General features: G+C 33.2%; 1 protein-coding gene across 3 annotated transcripts in view; it reads right to left on the reverse strand.

Moving 5' to 3' along the window:
* Positions 1-13,962, reverse strand: part of LOC118195925 (UDP-xylose and UDP-N-acetylglucosamine transporter-like) — a 56,148-nt gene extending 42,186 nt beyond the window's left edge. For all 3 annotated transcript variants that reach the window (XR_015040146.1, XM_085812604.1, XM_035367265.2), the window contains exons 1-4: positions 13,767-13,962; positions 9,835-9,948; positions 2,434-2,536; positions 168-217 (exon numbers count right to left, since the gene is read on the reverse strand). Coding sequence is in view for 2 of the 3 variants with exons in the window: in XM_085812604.1 (XP_085668730.1) it covers positions 168-217; positions 2,434-2,536; positions 9,835-9,948; positions 13,767-13,834 (335 nt within the window). In the remaining variant the exon portion in view is untranslated. The remainder of the gene's footprint in view (positions 1-167; positions 218-2,433; positions 2,537-9,834; positions 9,949-13,766) is intronic.
* Between the last annotated feature and the right edge of the window lie 5,479 nt (positions 13,963-19,441).

Below are 19,441 nucleotides of genomic sequence, written 5' to 3' on the forward strand. Positions count from 1 at the left end.
GTTTTGATTTACTCCGTGTTTTTCTTTTGTTACTTATTTTTTGAGCAGGTATGTATTTGAGGAACTGTCAGTTACTATAAATTATCTCTAGTTTATAACATCTTTAACATACATTAAAATATATTTCTATCCATTATATAATATAATTATTCAGAAATCATAGTTACCTCCTTTTAAATATTAACATTCCCATCAACATGCTTGTAACTAGAGAACCCTAAAAATATGGAAATATGTTACATTAGTATCTATTTTTACTTTCCCATTAATAACAAAGATGTCAAATGGTTTGTATGATTACCAATTTTTTATTTTCTTTCCAAGTAATGCTTAGTTAACATATGTAACATGTTTACTGTTTATAAAATATTCACAGTTTATATTCAAATAAGAACATAAAAAAATGTATTTTCATCTTATTCGCTATATATACTGCCTTTCAAAAGCTAAGGAATAGCACATTTTTCAAAACTCACCATTACAAAAATGTCAGTAACGTTTAAATTCACAGTTCATATGCATGACAGTAATGAAATTTAAGAAAATATATGCAAAAACAATAGCTATCACTTTTATTTTATAGAAATGAACACTTCGAGTTAGAGGGGAAAATGCAAAAATTTTAATTTTTTTCCACAAGTGCTGATCTTCAGTTGTTATTACAGTTTCACAGACAACATCCAGAAGAGTCATCCAGAATGTCCAGGAGAAGTCGTTTGCTGAATTCGTTGAGGTAGCGGGCGATCAGATGGATGGATGGAAATGAGGATGTCACAATCTGATGCTCCTAGACGTCTCAATGTCTCTCATACTGTGGTCCACTGACTATGGAATCGGTTTAAATCTGAAGATTCTGTGTCTAGAAGACATGCTCCATGCAGAACTAGAGTTACAACACCTACAGGAGACCGTTATTTAACTCTTTCAGTCCGAAGGAAGCCAGCTCATTACTGTGCCTCAGCTCATAGCAAATAATTTAGTGACAACAGGAACAAGAATCTCAGCTACTACAGGACGCAGACTCCTGCACAATACAGGTCTGTATGCAAGACGACCAGTTGTGTCCCCTTGGCCCTAGGACACAAAAGTGCCTATATGTCCTAGGTGCTTATGTTGGGCATGAGAACAAGTCTCCTGGACCATTCAATGATGGGTGTCTGTTCTTTTCACAGACGAGTCCAGGTTCACATTGGAGAGTGATTCAGATCAGCTGATCTGATGGGACCAACACACCAGATACAACCAATCCTACATTGTTGAAAGACACAGTTACAGAGGCGGTGAAATAATGATTTGACTGGGATCTCTCTTGGTGGTCACACTGACCTGCATGTGTTCCATGAAGGAGCTTTGACCTGTGTGAGATATTGAGACGAGATCCTTGATCAATATGTCTGCCCATATGCCACTGTTATTGGTCCTGGATTTCTTCTGACGGATGACAATGTGCGATTGCACCGACCTCAGGTTGCTGAAGAAAATCTTGAGGATCACAGTATGCAGTGGATGGAATGGCCAGCTCAATCCCCAGACCTGAATCCGATACAGCATCTTTGGGAGTACCTTGGAAGATAGGTTCCTGCTTTAAGTCCACTTCCGTCTAAGGTCATTAGATGAGCTTGAACAGGGATTACTCCGTGTCTGGTCATTGCTTCCCATTTCATTGACTAACAACTTAATTGACAGCATGGAATGCTGCTGCTGCCAATGTACTGCAGCTAGGGGTGGACACATTTCTTATTAGAACCCATTTTTGTAATGTTACCACCCCATTTTTCCTCAACTATGATATACTGTTTCCCCAAACCTGGATTTCTCTGCAAAGATTGCAATTTGTTGTTGTAATTCATGTCTGTGTTGAACTTTAGAAACATTCTATGTCACATTCATTAAAGAACAGTTTAGTGAGCATGTCCCGTAAATTTCTTGTTTCTATGTTGCTTCATTCTTAACTTAGACACAAAAAACATGTTGTTCCTTAACTTTTGGAGGGCAGTGTATTTGGTCATATGCTTTTAATATATCAAATTTAAATACACAATGTTGTAGTATGTATAACTGCGTGCTCAAAATGCATATATTTCATCATTCAAACTGCATTAAATTTTTGAAATAATTACATATTTTAATCTTGTTAATACATATGTTAAGGGGTTTATTAGTTCAAAGAGCCAAATTTATCTTTAAAAAAATAGAAACCTAGTTGTCAGCCATATTCAAAACAATAAACTAGAAACGTTTTTCAACTGAACACGTTTTATGGTTTGGCAATAGACTTTCTGAGAAAGTACTATGAATGGGAAGTATTGATATGAATGTGAATTATTGATATTTATATATACAATATATATACATAAATGAAATGAATTATGTAACCTTAATACAACACTAAAAAAACTAATTCTAATAGATTAAAAACATTGTAATACATACCGATTTAAAAATCATATGCAGAGGCATTGAAATGTTAAAACTAAATGCCCAGTTGTTGGATACACTAACTACAAAAAACATCACGACTAAAATCGCATAATTTCTGAAAGGAAAAAAATATTTAAGATCTTATTTAAAAGTAGTTTTCAAATTTCCTGCAGAAGCATTTTATAAAAACAAACATATTCTAATATTTCTAAATTTTAAAAACATTTCAAAACATCGCAAAATTATTACATAAAGCAAAAATATTTTTTTGGCTAATTTAATTTATACACAGTAGAGCACTATACTAAAGTGATATCAAGTATGACAAAACGTTTTATAATCTTGAATAACATTACATTTCTGACTGAGTATAGATCCAAATTTTTATATCTAGAAATGAGGTCAGCTGATTGAAATTACCTGATGATTTATATTTCTTGACACATATTTTAGATTAGACTAATATATTCATATAATTTACTTTATGTTTTACATTGCTTAAGTGTATTTGGCTACTTGCACATAAACTGATATCTGCAGTTTCTATATAAGGTAATGTGTTAATTATGGCCTCCACATATTTCTTTTGGAGATAATACACCTTTAAATACTTGAGCTAGTGTAAGCATATATAATTGCAAACATCTTCTGTTAATCTAGTATTTAAATCTTGCTCCATTTGTTTTACATCTTAATTTTATAATGAGTCTCTGGAATTTACCAAAACCATGGAAATAGAAATTATCGTCTAACCTTCTAGGATTACGTTATATTTCCAAAAAGTCAACAGAATTCTTGTTGTCATGATACTCTGAATATTCACACATACCCAGTTTCAATTTTTGGTAGAGCAGCCAACCCACACATGCATGTACCTGAACAAAAGAACATCTACAAATCATAAAGAGGGCCAAATAAGCATTTTTCGCCAATGATGGCAACCCATCATGGGGATAATTAGGAAGTACAGTTGTCATATGCTGAACTCGTACATAAATCGGAAAAAGTAATTAAAAGCAGATAAACTATATGAATAAAAGAAACACAAAGGAATTGGATCACATTAATCATAGAGCTGAGGCTTGCAAAAATATAATGAAGCAGATATTTAAAAAATTATAAAATTTTGTATATATAAGAACTCGCAATAAGAATAACGTGCTAAGATGTCAGAATCATCAAGTGATAAATTGCCAAACGTAATTTATGTTCTTGATAACATATTGATGTCAAATTTAGTAACCATGTCAGGATTTCGTCAATTGCATTTATTCAACAAAACCACTTCATAAAATATTTTCAGTTTGAAACTGCACAAATATTTATTTAAGCAATATATTACAAGTTTTTATAAATAAAAAAACATTATAATTATAAAAAACTGCCAATGTTTGACAGCTCACTGTGAACAAGAGCAAACCAAAAAATAATGCAATGGAACAGTGAGACTTGCATGATTAAACTTATTTTTACAGCTACCATTATTATATTAGCTCAGAAGGGCTATTAATTTCAAAGCGTCATTTTGTGTTGATTCTCTTTTCAAACTGTTGCCACACCAAATATTATTGCCATTTATTATATTTAAAGAAACAAAATAATGAAGAATCAGCATGAATGAATGAATGTTTCTCACACTGTTAAGAAACAATGGTACCTAGAGCCATCAAATTTTGAATAATATAGTCTTCCAACCGAACATGGGCACTTGGAAGTCCGAATTTTGAATTTGTTTTATTATCTATTTTAAATTTTGTAAAACTTTAAAACAAATTTTTGATTAACAAACACAACGATTTCAAAGCGAGCAATGGCAACACTGTAGCGAAAAAGAACATTTTTATCTCCAGCAGGTGAGACCGTGTATCGTAAATTCTAATATGCTGTTGTGCCGTTTCTAAATATTTTGTGATATTGTTGTTGAATTGAACTTAATGTATTTTAATTGCAAAGAATATGATATTTAATAAATAAACGTAACACAAAACGTTAAAAAAAAATTCTTTCAGGTGTAATATAAAATCTGAAAGCTTTCAGATTTTTTTAAACATGCAGGATATACAGGTGAATAAATACTGAAAATGAAACAAAAACATTTATGAACAATGTTTTAATATTTTAAAGGTGCTATAGAAGAAAATCAATTATTATTTTCTTTAATCCCACAACTGTTATTAATGCTAATAAACAGAATGATCATATGCAGAGGCATTCATAAGATTGAATTTTCTCAACTAATCAAAGAGAAGAATGCTAGTGGCAGTGATTACTAGTGGCAACAATAAGCTGAGTATCTACTTGGCATTACACCTCAAACCGAAACATTCGCCTATTTTTTATATCCCTGATGCCGACCTGGAGAGTCATTATTTATTATATTTTGCTTTCATCACCAGATGTTTATCAATACATGACAGCTTCAGTAATAACTCATGCTGTGATGCCTAACCTTTTTGGTACTTTTCCGTTTTGCCGGCGCAAACGATAAAGTCGCCAATAATGGTACAACTGATGCCAAACGGAATATTTCGCTGGTAACCTTTTACGCCTCATTTTCAAAACAAGTCGCAGCCATTTCTTACCAGATTGATTGTTTCTTTCAATGCTGGCATATAGTTACATAGAATATTTACAAAGATAATTAAATTTAATGACCTAAGACCATTCGTGGTAATTAAGTCAATTAGGATACAATCACACTACTCACCCGAAGGTGAAAATATAGAATAGGCAAAATCAAGGGTTAAATTCATCCATTCTAATGAGAATGCCCTAGCGAAGTAAAGCACTGCAATTTGACATAATTTCTGAGCAAGCTATTGATACAAATTGAAATAATTCTCGCATTTAAACTTTTATTCCAAATTAAGATTTAACTTGAAATTAATGTAGATAATTACTGAGAGAATTATATTTTTGTAGCGTAGTTTACCTGAGATGAGATCACTTGGGGTCACGTGATACGAACCGGCGAATCAGGATGTTGAACCATGATAGCATAGTAAATTCTTAAATTAATGTCTCTTTACAAATTTATTGTCTTTATTTATTGGCTTTTTACAAAATTTTAAACCATATTAAAATGTTTATGGCTTCAAAATAAAAAATTCTTAGAACTAACATCTGTTAACAGTTTTATGTGTATACTGTACAACTGTTTGAAGTCGCCAACAAAGTCTGCTTGGCGAGATTTGTGCCAGTGAAACGGAAAAGTACCAACCTTTTTTATATTAGTAATTGAATAACAAGAGTATGGCAACCTTTTATGCTAACATTATGCTTGGCGATGATTATAGATTTTTAAATGCTCTAAGAAATGTTGATGAGGAAAAATTCAACAAAAATTTCTTTTCATATGCTAAAAATAGATTTTGTAAATGAAACTCATAGGTTAAAAGATTACATTTAGTGCTATTTTAATTAACCCTGCAATGGAGGAGCCGGCATACAGAATATGCCAATGCCATCTTTTGGGCTGTAATTTTTTGACAACCCCTTCCTAAGCTTCTTTCTTTCCTCTACCCTCCTAGAAACATTCCACGAGTGCAATGCATCTGGTATTTTGGCTTAGTCTGGTTTTCATCTTCCTTCCGAAATCAATTATTGTGAACATGTCGTGTAGGCGAATGCAGTACGCCACTCCTTCAAGTATGTACAGAAAGGATATTGTAGCTCCTGAAGATTATTTGCGCATTTTAGAAGAAGTCTTGGTTGATGAAGACTCCAACAATTTGGATAACGCATCTGATGGTGATGAATCGGAAGTCATCGAACATTATGATCATGAAAGTGACTCAGAAATTGAGAGAAATGTTTCTAAACATCCTCATTTTCCTTCCTCAAATGATGTTTCGCCAACAAATGACGATTTTAGTGATGTTGAAAATGACATGAGTGATTTAAAATAGGAGGACTATTTTGTAAAAACAATTTTCAAAAAGAAAAAGTTGGAGGCAAGTTTATGAAAGAAGAAAAGGAAACTTATAAGAGGAAAAAAGTTTCCCTCAAGAGCAAATTCGCCAAAACACCTAAAAACATTTGATGGAAAAAATATTCCCAAGTGCCAAAACTTGTGACGATATAAATGATGAGCTTTCTGCTTTCCAGAAAATCATAAATACAAATATGATTAATGCTATCGTACAATATACAAATATTTATCTTAAATGTAACTGGACAACAGATGATCTCAAAGAGAAGCATGTGTGGTACTAATAGAGCAGAAATGTTGGCCTTTTTAGGAATTTTAATCTTATCAGGGTGCAAAAAAATGTCAAAACTCAATTTGGAGGAAGCATGGGCAAAAGAGGTACTGGAATTGAAATTTTGCAAGGGGTCATGGGTCTCAAGCAATTCAGAAACTTGTGTGCTGCTATTAGATTCGACGATAAAGGCACAAGGTATGTGCAAAGAAAAACTGATAAACTTGCTGCACTAAGAGAATTTTTTGAATCTTTCAATCAGAACCGTCAAAACTTTTATACACCAGGTGACGAACTCGCAATCGACGAGAAGTTGGAACCCTTTCGTGGGAGATGCTCTTTTATTCAATTCATCCCCAACAAGCCCGCAAAGTACGGTCTGAAAATTTTTTGCAGTTGTTGACTCACGAACGTTTTATGCATTGAAGCTCGAAATTTATTGTGACAATCAACTTCCAGGACCTTACGAGGCTTCTAATTCAAATATTGACATCATTGTCAAAAGGCTAATTGGTGCGTACGAAGGTTCCAACAGTAACCTGACGACCGATAATTGGTATACAAACTACCTGCTAGCTCAATATCTTCTTACCACTTGTGGGCATGCTGAAAAAAAATAAAAAGGAAATTCCAAATGAATTCTAGTCATCAAAAACAAGAGAAGTCGGCAGTTCACTACTTGGTTTTCAAAAGGATATGGCATTTGTTTCATATGCAACGAAAAAAATAAGTGTGTAATACTACTCAGTGCTTTACACGATGATGACAAAATTGACCAGGAAACGAATAAACCTCAATACTGGATTATAACAAATGCAAAGGCGGAGTTGACACCGTAGACCAATTATGTAGTAATTTCACCACTGCCCAAAACACCAAGAGGTGGACAATGGCAATATTTTTTTCACTGCTAAAAGTAGTGGGCATAAATTCACAAGTGCTCTGGAACTTAGCCAAACCTGATGCAACCATCAAGTTTAGAAGATATTTTTTGAAAAATCTAGCTACATTTTTGATGAAACCACATCTTCAGAATTGTCTGAAAATGCCATTTCTCCTGTCGCATTCCAAAGCTATTATTAGAAGCCTGGTAACAACAAAAGCGGACAAGACGGCCAAAAGGGAAGAGGAACCACCTGCAAAAATAGATCAAAGGACGCTGCACTGAGTGCGGCATAATGAAGAATAATTATACTACAATAAAATGTTCTGAGTGTTCTAAGTTTATCTGCAAAAATCATCTGGGCAAGAGAGTACAACTTTGAAAACCCTGGAGTGAAAAGGGACAATCTGAAGAGGATTAAAGTAGCAAAATGTTTTTAATTTTTTCATTTGTAAAAATTTATTACTTACTGAACTTTTCTTTACAAAATATTTATAATTTGTACATTTGATTTATGATCTTATAATTTTCATACACAAAATAATACAGAATACTATATAACTTTAAATTACATTTCGAGTGCATTCCATTTTTTGAATTAATTAAAAATTCGTAATTTCCATCTTTGCTGCGTTTTTTCTATTATTCATTTTCGTATATCATTTTTACTATGATGAATCACCTTATTAATGCCATGTATAAGATTAAATAGTTTCAAAAACGAAGCAGAGGCTCGAAAAACGACCTGGCATACTACATACGCTGCCCCTCTAAAATTGTACCATTTGCCAGCCCCTCCAGCTGAGGGTTAAGAATAACTGATATGTTATTCACCATAAACCCAGCGTTGGTGGCAGAATATGGCCACACCAGATGGCAGAATTTAGAGAAGATGAAATTTTTGGAATTTGGGAAAGCACCGAGCGGCAAAATTTAGGGATAAATTTAAGTTTTTATGATTTAGGGAAAGCACTGGGATCCAAAGTTTAGGTACAGTGAAAATTTAGAACTTAAGAAAACGCTTTGCAGCAGAATTTAGGAACCATAGAGACTGCACCAGGCAGTATCGAGCACTGGCCCTAGATAAAGCCTTAAGTATATGTGGGAGTTTATTTATTCAAGACTCGGATTAGTTTGAAGCATGTGCAAGAAATATACATAGGTATAATAAATAACTAAACTAATAAAATTTAGGCTTAATTCAGTTCACAATAGGAGGAAGACAAAATTTAGAAAAACAACTTGGCTTTCGTCGCCAATCTTGCGATACACAGCCAATAATGTAGTATATCAGTCGCTATTAAGCTAGGCTAAAATTATCTTTACTGATTCTAAAGCATTTCAGTTAATGTAGCACACTGTGCTGCTCCCTAATCTTCTAATTTGATCCAGCTTATTATTTTTTGCAGACTGTTATTATTACGGCAATTTTATAAAAACTGAGCTTGAACTTTCGATTATGTCGAAAAGAGTTTCCAATTCTGGACTTGCCAAAGGATCTACAAAGCGAAACCATGTTTCGATGTCCATTAAACAAAAAGTGGAATTGATGCAAAAAATGGATAAAGGCATGTCCATCTCAGAATTATACGAGGAGTATGGTATTGGAAAGTCCACTGTATATGACACAAGAAAAAAAAAAGGGGGAACTTTTTGAATTTTTTGTGGAAGCATCTTAAACAACTTACATTGAAAGAAATGTTTCATAAAGTAAATATTAAGGCTTTTTTTTTTTTTTTTTTTTTTGTAAGTTTTGATACCCTTTAGATCATAATTGTTCTTTATTTCATAAATTACAATTTCATATTTTTAATTGTATAATTTCTGCATGCCATCTTACCAGATTTAAATTGATGATCTATTATCCGGAAAAAATCTCAAATCCGGAATCGTCGAAGTCCCGACCAGTCCGGATTTCGGACTTTGTACTGTATTAATAATAGAATTTTCTTATTTATATTATGATTCAGGTACACAATAGACTACTAGAGCTGAATTTATGACTTCATTCAAAACCTAGGAAATGCCATAGGTGAGCTTTGGCTGAATATCAGCCCCAATAGTTTATGAAATATAATATTTCATCAATCAAAAACTATGCATGGATTATAATATTTCTAAATGCAAAAGTCAAATTGTGAAAAAAGTGAGCATTAACATTTTTAGAGTCAATTAATTTAAGTACAATCAAAAACTAATGAATACCTAAAAATATAATTTTTAATGATTTAGTCAGATCAGAAATAAATGTTAACATAATTACAAGTTCATAACAAATGAATTCCTAAAAAAATATTTTGTAGTAAAATATCAAATCTTTAAACTCACTTAATAGGTACAGCTGGTTTTACCGTTCCAAATTTAGTGGTAAATATAAAACCTTCTAAAGCAATGAAGAGAAACTGGAAAAATGTGACAACATTTCCACAACCAGGTATTTTCCTAAATAAATCAAAATACAGTTTAAATTAACAGGCATATGGAACAATAAAATTTTTAAGCATGTATAGATGTTTAACATGAATAAATATGCAAAATATTTCTAAAAGCAAAGAAGCAGTGGTTAACTTAGTGCTTATATTAATAAACATATCAGTCTAAAATATTGCAATACAAAGTCTGAAATTCAGACATCAAATACCCAAACTGATCTAAGGTGACCAGATTTCGAAGTTTGAAATTCGGGATGCTATATATAATTTTTTTTTTTTTTTTACAAGTAAACTATTTTATTGTTATTATGGTGGATTTATTAAACTATTTTATTGTTATTATGGTACTTTGAAATCATTGTGGCCCAGTTTTTCTCCTCTGACTTCGCCTTCAATATCGAGCCGTTGATATTTAAGCCTCTGCCACTAACAATAGAAAACCATTGATCTAGTGCTTCTTCAACGTCTGGATCCTTCCCCTTGAGCTTCCTTTTGGATGTTCCTGCTTGTCCTCCTTGTAAAACCAATTCCTCACACAGTTGACTTTCTTGTCGTAAGACACACAATATGGTAGATTTGGGTACTCCAGTTATCTCAGCGAGCCGGCGATAACTTGTATTAGGTGGCTGGCTTTTTATTTTATCTAGGAAAGCAATTTTGCTAGAAAGTGTCAAATCATTTCTTGGCATTTTGGCAAGGGTTAAATTTTTGAACAATAAGTTGATGCACTGTTCACGCGTGATGTGTATTGCGAGTTAATAAATATGCAACAATCGTCACGTACAAGGTGTAATGGTAACTTAATAAGAACACCTTTGCACTCGCCTGTGATGCAACACATACATAATCAGCTGTAAGGCAACGCATGCGCTATAAACTGTAAGGCAACTCATGCACAATAAGCTGCAAGACAACGCTCCGTAACAAACTCGTAATATGTACTGTGATCTTAAATTTACTGTCCCAATTAAGTGGAATGTTGTCCCAATTAAACATATAAATTTTCTATTGGCTTCTTAGTTTGATATCCGTTCTTTGAGATTAGTCCCAAATAAGCAGCTGTCCCGATTAAGCAGTGTCCCAATTAAGCAGAATCGACTGTAGTTGTATTTTCATAAATAATGAGTTGATTCTCCCACCACTCTCAATGTCAGTTCACCTCCTCACCAATAAATACATAGCTACATTGTTACAACTAGTATTCTGAAACTACTAAACTAGCTGTTAAAATAACATCTGTGCTTTTCCTTCACTTACAACTTTTCACAATGCACCTCCAAATGATGTCATTTAATACATTTTGATACTTACACACATTCAGATACAAGAAGTCTTTCTTAGAACAAAAATATAATATTTTCGGCTCTACTCTTATATGCAGCTTACGATCACCAAATGTGGCAATGTGTGTTCTGCGCTGGTTTTTGGCACAATTCCATGCTGTGGGATGATTTGATGGACGATTCTGTTTGTATGGCAACCCTTTTGACGTTAAACTTAAGAGACATGGTGGCCAGATTTCAGTCATGTATTTTAGATTGTGTGGAAAGTAAATTTAGTATTAAAAGGTACAATGTTGGAGTTAAAGAGCCTTTTGTTCACAGGTGTCTTTATGCGGATAGAAGTGCATTTTTGGAATTTCTGTAGGAGTCATGGCTTTTAAAACGGAGTTTGATGTGTCCGAAATGCGGAGCTGATACGAGTAGTCGGATGCAAAATGGCGTTTCTGATAGACTTGTGTGGGTTTGCAGTCAAATGGTTGCTGGTAAAGTATGCAGCTGTCAGCAGAGTTTAAGATTTGGATTGTGGTTTTCGTGTAGTTAGATAACTTTGGAGAAAGTTTTTATCGTTACTTTCGAAACTTTGAATCACAGAAAGAGGTGATATAGCAAAATCGTGGCACTTTTGTTGACAGACATTGAATGATTGACAAAATTTTAGTGCGAACTTTGAGTTCTTGTTTTGGTTTTGTGTAGCGAGCGGAAGGATTGGCACCATATTGAAAGTAGTGCTGATTGTTCCTGGCACCGATTTTGGCATCAAAAAAGAAATGTTTTTCCAAGAGGTAGCGTAAACTTTAACCCTATTCTTATGATGAAGTAATTATGAGTCACTGTGAGTCACTTGATATTTATATCAAAAAAGCAAAATATGATAACACGTGGTCTGCTCAGAGCTCTTATTGTCATGAGCAAAGTATGAATGGTCAGTGTTAGGGTTGCTATCATTTGAAAATAGTTCGTGTTGCCGATTATTTATAATCTTGGCACTGTTTACAAAATAGAGGTTGTATTATTTAAAAAGTACCAAAATTAGTAACCAGTTAAAAATACTAATTTCATTAAAACATGAATAACTTATTTTAATATCTAGTTTACTTTAATGCATAGATTTATCAATCTTGTAAAAAGTCAAATTATAATTTAGGTTAAAATAACATGCTAAATAATGATTATTGAAGAAGTTAAACAACAAGAATCGGCATAATGTTTGTAAAATTTTGCAGGACTAGTTTTGATGGTTTAAATACAGAATCGCCTTCTTCGGCTGCCTAAGTGCAAATGGATCGAAACAATTCCTGCAAAATTTACAAACATTACGCTGATTTTTGTTGTTTAACTTCTCCAATAATCAAATAATGATGTCTGCATAAAACTATGAATACTTCAATGCCATTTTAGTCAAATGATCAAATATTTTTACTATTGTTTTCAATATTATTCTCTAAAGATTGCTACTAATTCCCCAAAGTCTGTTACAAATTCATTAAAATTTACTACTAACTCATGACTCTCACTATTCTTTTAGTTAATAACAATAATTTTTAAAAATATCAGTCTTCCTTTACTGATAAAAATCACACACAAATGGTAGATTTGGGATTGTAGACAAAACAGTGAATACCTATTTTTATGAGTAAACAGAAAATATTATTTAACAAACAAGAAAACTAAGATTATTGGCACTTTTCCATTATGTCCCTGCCACACATTTTTGCAAACAATTTTTAGTTATAAAATATTTTAGTTTTAAGTTATAGTTTTTAGTTTATATATGGCACACACATGCGTATACATGGTATTTTTCCATTAAGCATGCACACAAGCCAAAATGTGTGCAATGGAAAAGTATCAGATTATCTAATTAAGTTTCAAAAACTATCAACACATCAACACACACACAAAAAAAGAAAATATAACATCATCTACAGAATTTTACTAAGAAATTATATATCAGACAAAAAAATTTCAAAAAATTTATTTAAAAAAATTTTCGAGAGGGAAAAAAGTAACAATGACAAACTTATGTTGCCTTAAATTATATTTCTACCTATTAAAATTTCCATATACGCTAAATGAATAATTTCTTTTCAATGTTTATCATATTGACGGTAGGACACAAAGTGATATCTTCATATACACGTAAGAACATGAGGAAAAGTAAGAAACACAAGGCTATGTTGCACTTTCCTACAACAGATAACAGCAATAAACAAATAAAAAAAAAAAATTTAAAAAGAAAGAATTGCTAACCCATAAAATTACATATTACTTTTAATAATTTATACTCTTTATTAAAGCTTTTGCACATAAAATTAATTAATTAATAAAAAGTCATAAAATAAATGAATGAATAAAAACTTATTGAATAAACTTATTGGATAGACTCCAATAATAGGTTAAATATTTTGACATGTACTCCAAAATCTCTTCCTCAAAATACTGAAACGTCAGCGTTTTAATTTATAAGCTTAAATTAGCATACCAATACGTCTGCACTCGAATATAAATACATGTTTGAATGTTTTAAACATAAGGATCATTGTACCTCATAAGAATTTCTAGCAAAACAACATTGGAGCAGCATGACGTAAGTGTCAGGAAGAAATACAGCATTTTTTACTTCTATTCTTGTAAAAGAGAGTTTTACAAAAGTTAAGATAGAGTAGTAGCGAAATATATCATGCGCCGAAAGAGTTATAACATGATTTCAAAGAGGAGAATTTCCCACGTCACTTTACACCGTTGCCAATTCTCATGGAGCAAAAAGAAATATAGTTTTATTTATGACTCTTTCATAAACTTAATACAGTTCAAATAAAGAAATAAATTTTAAAATTTCCCAATATTAAAAACCTTAAGAAAGGAAAACACAAAACGGATTCAGAAATACAGAGAACTTCCCTTCTGAAGTTCTTTTGTGAACAGAAACGTTCGTAAATCTAAATCTGATTAATTTGTTCTAAGATACAGATCATTTTTAAGCTTTATAATAACAATTTATGCATACCAAACCAAAAGCAATGGAAATCATTAAATATGAAACAAAAAGATAAAACAGATTAAACAGCCAAAAACGTAATTTCAATTTGCAATATTCTTACAAAGGAGTGAGAATGGGATAAGTGGAAAATGATGAGGAAGGTGTTATTGTTTTGATTCAAAATTACTTTATATAAAAACATCAGGTATTGAGGTGTTTTTTTTTTTTTTTTTGTTTCTTTGTCTCTATTCCAATTTACTTCAGATTCGTTAGGCCTCCATTTCTCTCAGAATTTCTGCAGTGTTATTTGCTGTTTCGTATATTTTAAAATGCTTCTAAAGTGAGTTGTGTTACTAAAATTGCTTTTCCTATAGCTTGCTAATGCTTTATGAGTGGAATCTTTGCATAAACAGTGTCTTTTGACAAATTTTGCGGAACAGAGATCTAGCATTATCTTTTCCCCGTTCTTCTTCTGAAAGCATTTCTTTCAAATAGGACTCTGTATTGAATAGTACCTAAATTTTCTCAACAGTTCGTTCAGCTTTCCGTTCCTTCGTCTCCTGTCAAATATTACTGTGCTAATGTACTATAATAGTAGTGAACTAATTGTGAAATTTAGTGATTTATACTTAAATCATTAATTTCTCTGAATAATTAGAAATTTTACAATCAGTTTGGACCAAGAATGGGCACCCATGTCCGAGTATTTTGATTATTATTTGATTATTGTTCGATAAGCCTAATCCAGATAGCCCCCAATCCACAAAAATTCCCTGAATGAAGAGCAGGTAGTTCCAAATCCCACAATCAGATTAACTATAGAAGGAAGTCCGAAGGATCTGTTCAGAAATGTAGAGAACAAATTTAAAAACAATCCGCATTGAATTCACGGCTGCGGAAAACAACTTCCACTGCACGTCTAAAATGCTTCTAATCCTCGAAGAAACCAATAATCAAGATAATAGTGACAGAAACTGATGCCAACATTCATACTTAAGTAAAATTTAGATACTTCCATAATGTAATCAGATAGACTGCAGATTAAAAAAGAATGCAATCCATTTCTATAAAAACAGTCTAGTGCGTAGTCTATACTGCAGATGCCCAACTAACGGCCTGCGAGAATACAGGTATTGAGATCGACCTGAAAAAGTTAAGTAAAAAGAAAAGAGAAACAAATATCGCAGTGGTTACAGTAAAAATAATTTTATTATTCGGTTGTTTTATTAATTATTTTTCTTATAATTTTTCATGCACAGCCATAAACGTTTAACTTTTCTATTGTTAATTTATAAATTAGAATAAAAACAAAAATAACAATTTATTCTGTTTTAAATTTTCCGCGAAAAATATGTATATATACATTCCTCATAAAAAATAAGCAGCAAAGGCAGAACAAAGAATAAAAAAAGTAGTTAATGGATATGCGTAAAATTGATGCAAGAAGCTGGTGAGGAACTACTAGACCACATAGTAAACAATAATGCAAAGGCATACAAAAGCACGCACAGGAACGCGCTAAGTACCTTTGGCTCCGTCGTGCGAAGTACTAATGGGTGCATTTCCTTTACCCTATATGTACTGAACCAAAATTAGGGCTTAATTTCTAAATTCAAGAAGTGCCAGAGGTCGAAAACCGTCAAGAAGAACAGAAAAATACATAAATAAAATAAATAATAAATTTTCTAATAAATAAAATAATGAAATAAGTAAATTAAAATTAAAATACAATAGAATGTAAAAATGTAAATATTTATGTAAATAAAATTTAATATATTATAAAATTCATGATAAATAATTAATTAAAAGAAATAAAATATCGAACCTTGAAATTTCATTCCAAAAACCAAGAGATAGCTCAGCCGTCGTCCGGCTGGATGTAAGCGCCTGAATATACGGTATAACGTATTTTAAAGGGATGAGAGAAACAAAAACCATTTTTTCCCGCACACCAATGGAAAAAAGGTAAAACTATTAAAGTGTCATTAATCAGAATAGAGAGGATTCTAGAAACAATATGAGAAGACGGAAAGAAATTTTAATGGCGAAGTGAAGCTTCGAAAACAAAGAGAGAAGAGTCAAGCAATTTTTGACCGCGATGCCCTGCCGATATCTTTCTAGCCGATAAGCAGCATGCGACTCGGCAGATTTATCCGATAACAACACGAGAACAAAAGTAATTTTTTGTACAAGTGATAAATTTTACCTGTATTTGGTTTCACAGTTGAAGTCAACAGGAACTCTGCTGTGAAGTCACTAGCCTTGGACCCGCATTACGAAGGTAATCACTTTTAGTACTTTGGGAAACTAAGCATGTTACTCGCTCTCATATATTCTTTGCATTACCTGAAAAACAAGCCTTTGACGTGTGTATGGAGTCGCTTTTCTTTCCTTGAAAGTGTTAACCCTTTTTCCTTAAAAGTCGTAACCTTAAGGTGCCATCAACAAATAGCTTAAGCTTAAAGTTTTTGTTCCCAAGAAAAAGAAAGGCGTCCATTCGGAAGTTATAATCGATTTTTAAGGCATATTTACTTTAAAAATCAAATTTGATGCTTAAATTGTGTTTCATCTACATAAAAGAAGTGCCTGTACCCTTTTATTCAGACCTCCGGTACGCTTCAGCTAGAGTCACTGTTTACCTGGAAAACTGAGAAGTGCCGGCGCAATTTAAGGTTTGGTCAAAACTATTGTCCACTCTGTCGTAGTTCAACGTTGAGATTTATGACAAATTCTATAGACGGTACTTTTCCTTTGCCTTCCCGCAAATCTGCCAATTGTAACTCATTATGTTTTGGCGACCATTTTTATCCTTGAAATTCTCTTTTTGAGTCTCCCGTTGTTTGGTCTCACTATGCGGCATTTGAATTGCCCTTCAGGAGAGACGATTCGATAGAGTCGAATCAATACACTTCGTATCTTCTTTACATTGGCACTCTATTTCATTTATTTATAGCCTAAAGGAATCGACCCCAACTGAATTTTGCCGAGATGAACAATGAATGATTTTTGGAGAGATTCGTAGACAGAAACATTTCTGGTAACGGTACCCAACAGAGGAACACTTTGCCTTTTGCGACGCATTAAGGAAAATATTAATGATGGAACCAGGCATTATTCCGACTGTTGTAAAGCGTGCAAAATTCAGGAACTGGAGGAAGCTGGCTATTTCCATCTCAAAGTTATCCACAAATATAATTTCGTAAACGCTCATACTCAAACTGCCCAGAGTTTATGAGGATCGGCTAAACGAAGAAATAAAATACAACGATGTAACCCATGGCAACATCTTACGTCCTATCAGTCAGAATTTATTTGGAGAAAGAAGCGAAAAGCAGCAACCAGGAAGAATTATTTTGATTTTATTACAGAGGCAATATGCAAACAGTTTCCCCCTGAAATAAACAATAATTGACATGATATAATATAAATAATACCCTTCTGCACTTCTTATAATTAAATTTATTCTTCTCATTATCTTATTATTAATTATTACGCGTTATTACATCATATTATTTGTTATTACGATTTTACGAGTAGATAAAGGAAAAGCATACTTTAGATTTGTCAGTACTGGTATGTATCTTATTTGAGGCAAGCAACGCATACAAAAAATATTAAAATTTTTACTACACAAAGAAACAACAGTAACAAAATAAAAACCAGTGTCAAAGTTATACAACAGTATTCCAAATTATTAAAAAACAAAAGGTCAAATAAAATATACTTACATTGCCAGTGTTTTTAAATAAATATACATAATGGGAAAAAGGAAATTACTTTTCTGGGTTTATTTTTAACAATCACTATATTAGCAAATCAGGGCATACGAATACATATATTTGGTACGCTCATACGACTCATGCATTCACGACAACAATGAAAAATTAATAAACCTGCACTGATTTAAAAGCAAAAATTTTGCAAACTTAAACGTGAAAACCTCTGAACGAACGGCGAACGGTGCGCCAATCTAGAACTCCTGAGAGAGTGGTCTCCAAAGTGAGATACGCAAAATGATACTCGGAGTGCACCAAAGAAGTCTCACAATCACGTATCACTGACATAATCATGTCTTACGTGAATGCGATGTTCTCTCATTGGTCCTTATGTCTGGCTTCACTAGCGTCTACGGAGCTCGACATTAAAACACACTATATAACTCTGTGAAGTAGCGTTTTCAGAAATGATAAGAATTAAACTAGATACAGAAATAAATTACAGTTATAAACAGTTCTTCGATAACAGAGGACATCAATCCAGAATTTTCCGATGTTATTTAACAAATGCAATAGCAGTCATGTTGAATTGACTTCGAGAAAGAGAGATAGGATTCCTGAGTAGCACGCGTTTGTCTTCGCGCTACGTCTCTCTAAGCTGTTGTTACGCTCTGCTGTATTATTACGTGCTTTTTGATAGTTTGCCGGATAGTTTAAGATTAGGGGCCAAGTACATTAGAATTGTACTAGCTTCGGAAAAAAGTGAGGAACTCTATTGTTTTATGGATATTATGGTTTCTAATGTGTTCCATGAAAACATTGTCCACACTATAATACCCCGCCACCGACTTGTCTCCGTCCAGCTGTATTATTACGTGACAGGGACTGTGTCTGGAGACAGGGTTTCGTTTGGAAATCGGAATATTAACACACGCCCGTCGATGTGATGGACCAGAAAACGTGATTCGTCGGACAATGCAACTTTCTTCCATTCTTCTATATCCAATTCCATGTTTCTTGGCCCAATGCAGACGCAGCTGGAGATGACGTGCAACCAGTGCAAGGACATACATTAGCCTCCTAGTGCGTAATCCCATACGTAGCAATGTACGCTGCACAGTGTGTTGAGAAGCACTGTCTGGGTCGCCACTGTTGTAGCTGGTGGTGATTTTGGCTGTTGTAGCTCTTTGGTCGCGGGGCACAATGCGTAGCAATTCTGGAATCAATGCGCCGTCGACTTGTTGTTTCACTATCCAATATACCACTTTCAATACGTGTTCATAACAGCTTTACGTGAACAATCCACTAAATGCGCGGTTTCTGATATTGATGTTCCCAGTCGCAGAGCAATAACGATTTGACCTTTATCGAAGTCTGATAAATGAGCTGCTTTTCCCATTATGTCGCTAATCGCGCTATGTTTGGAAAGATAATGCATAGCGACTTTATATACTCTAAGATCAGCTGCGCACACGCAGTGATTTTGTTCCTGGGCAAGCCCATTGTTATAGATGTAGGGTGGTA

Source organism: Stegodyphus dumicola, chromosome 3, assembly GCF_044657685.1.
Source record: "Stegodyphus dumicola isolate Sdum_Otavi_A_Nest chromosome 3, ASM4465768v1".
In the NCBI taxonomy this organism is placed as follows: Eukaryota; Metazoa; Arthropoda; class Arachnida; order Araneae; family Eresidae; genus Stegodyphus; species Stegodyphus dumicola.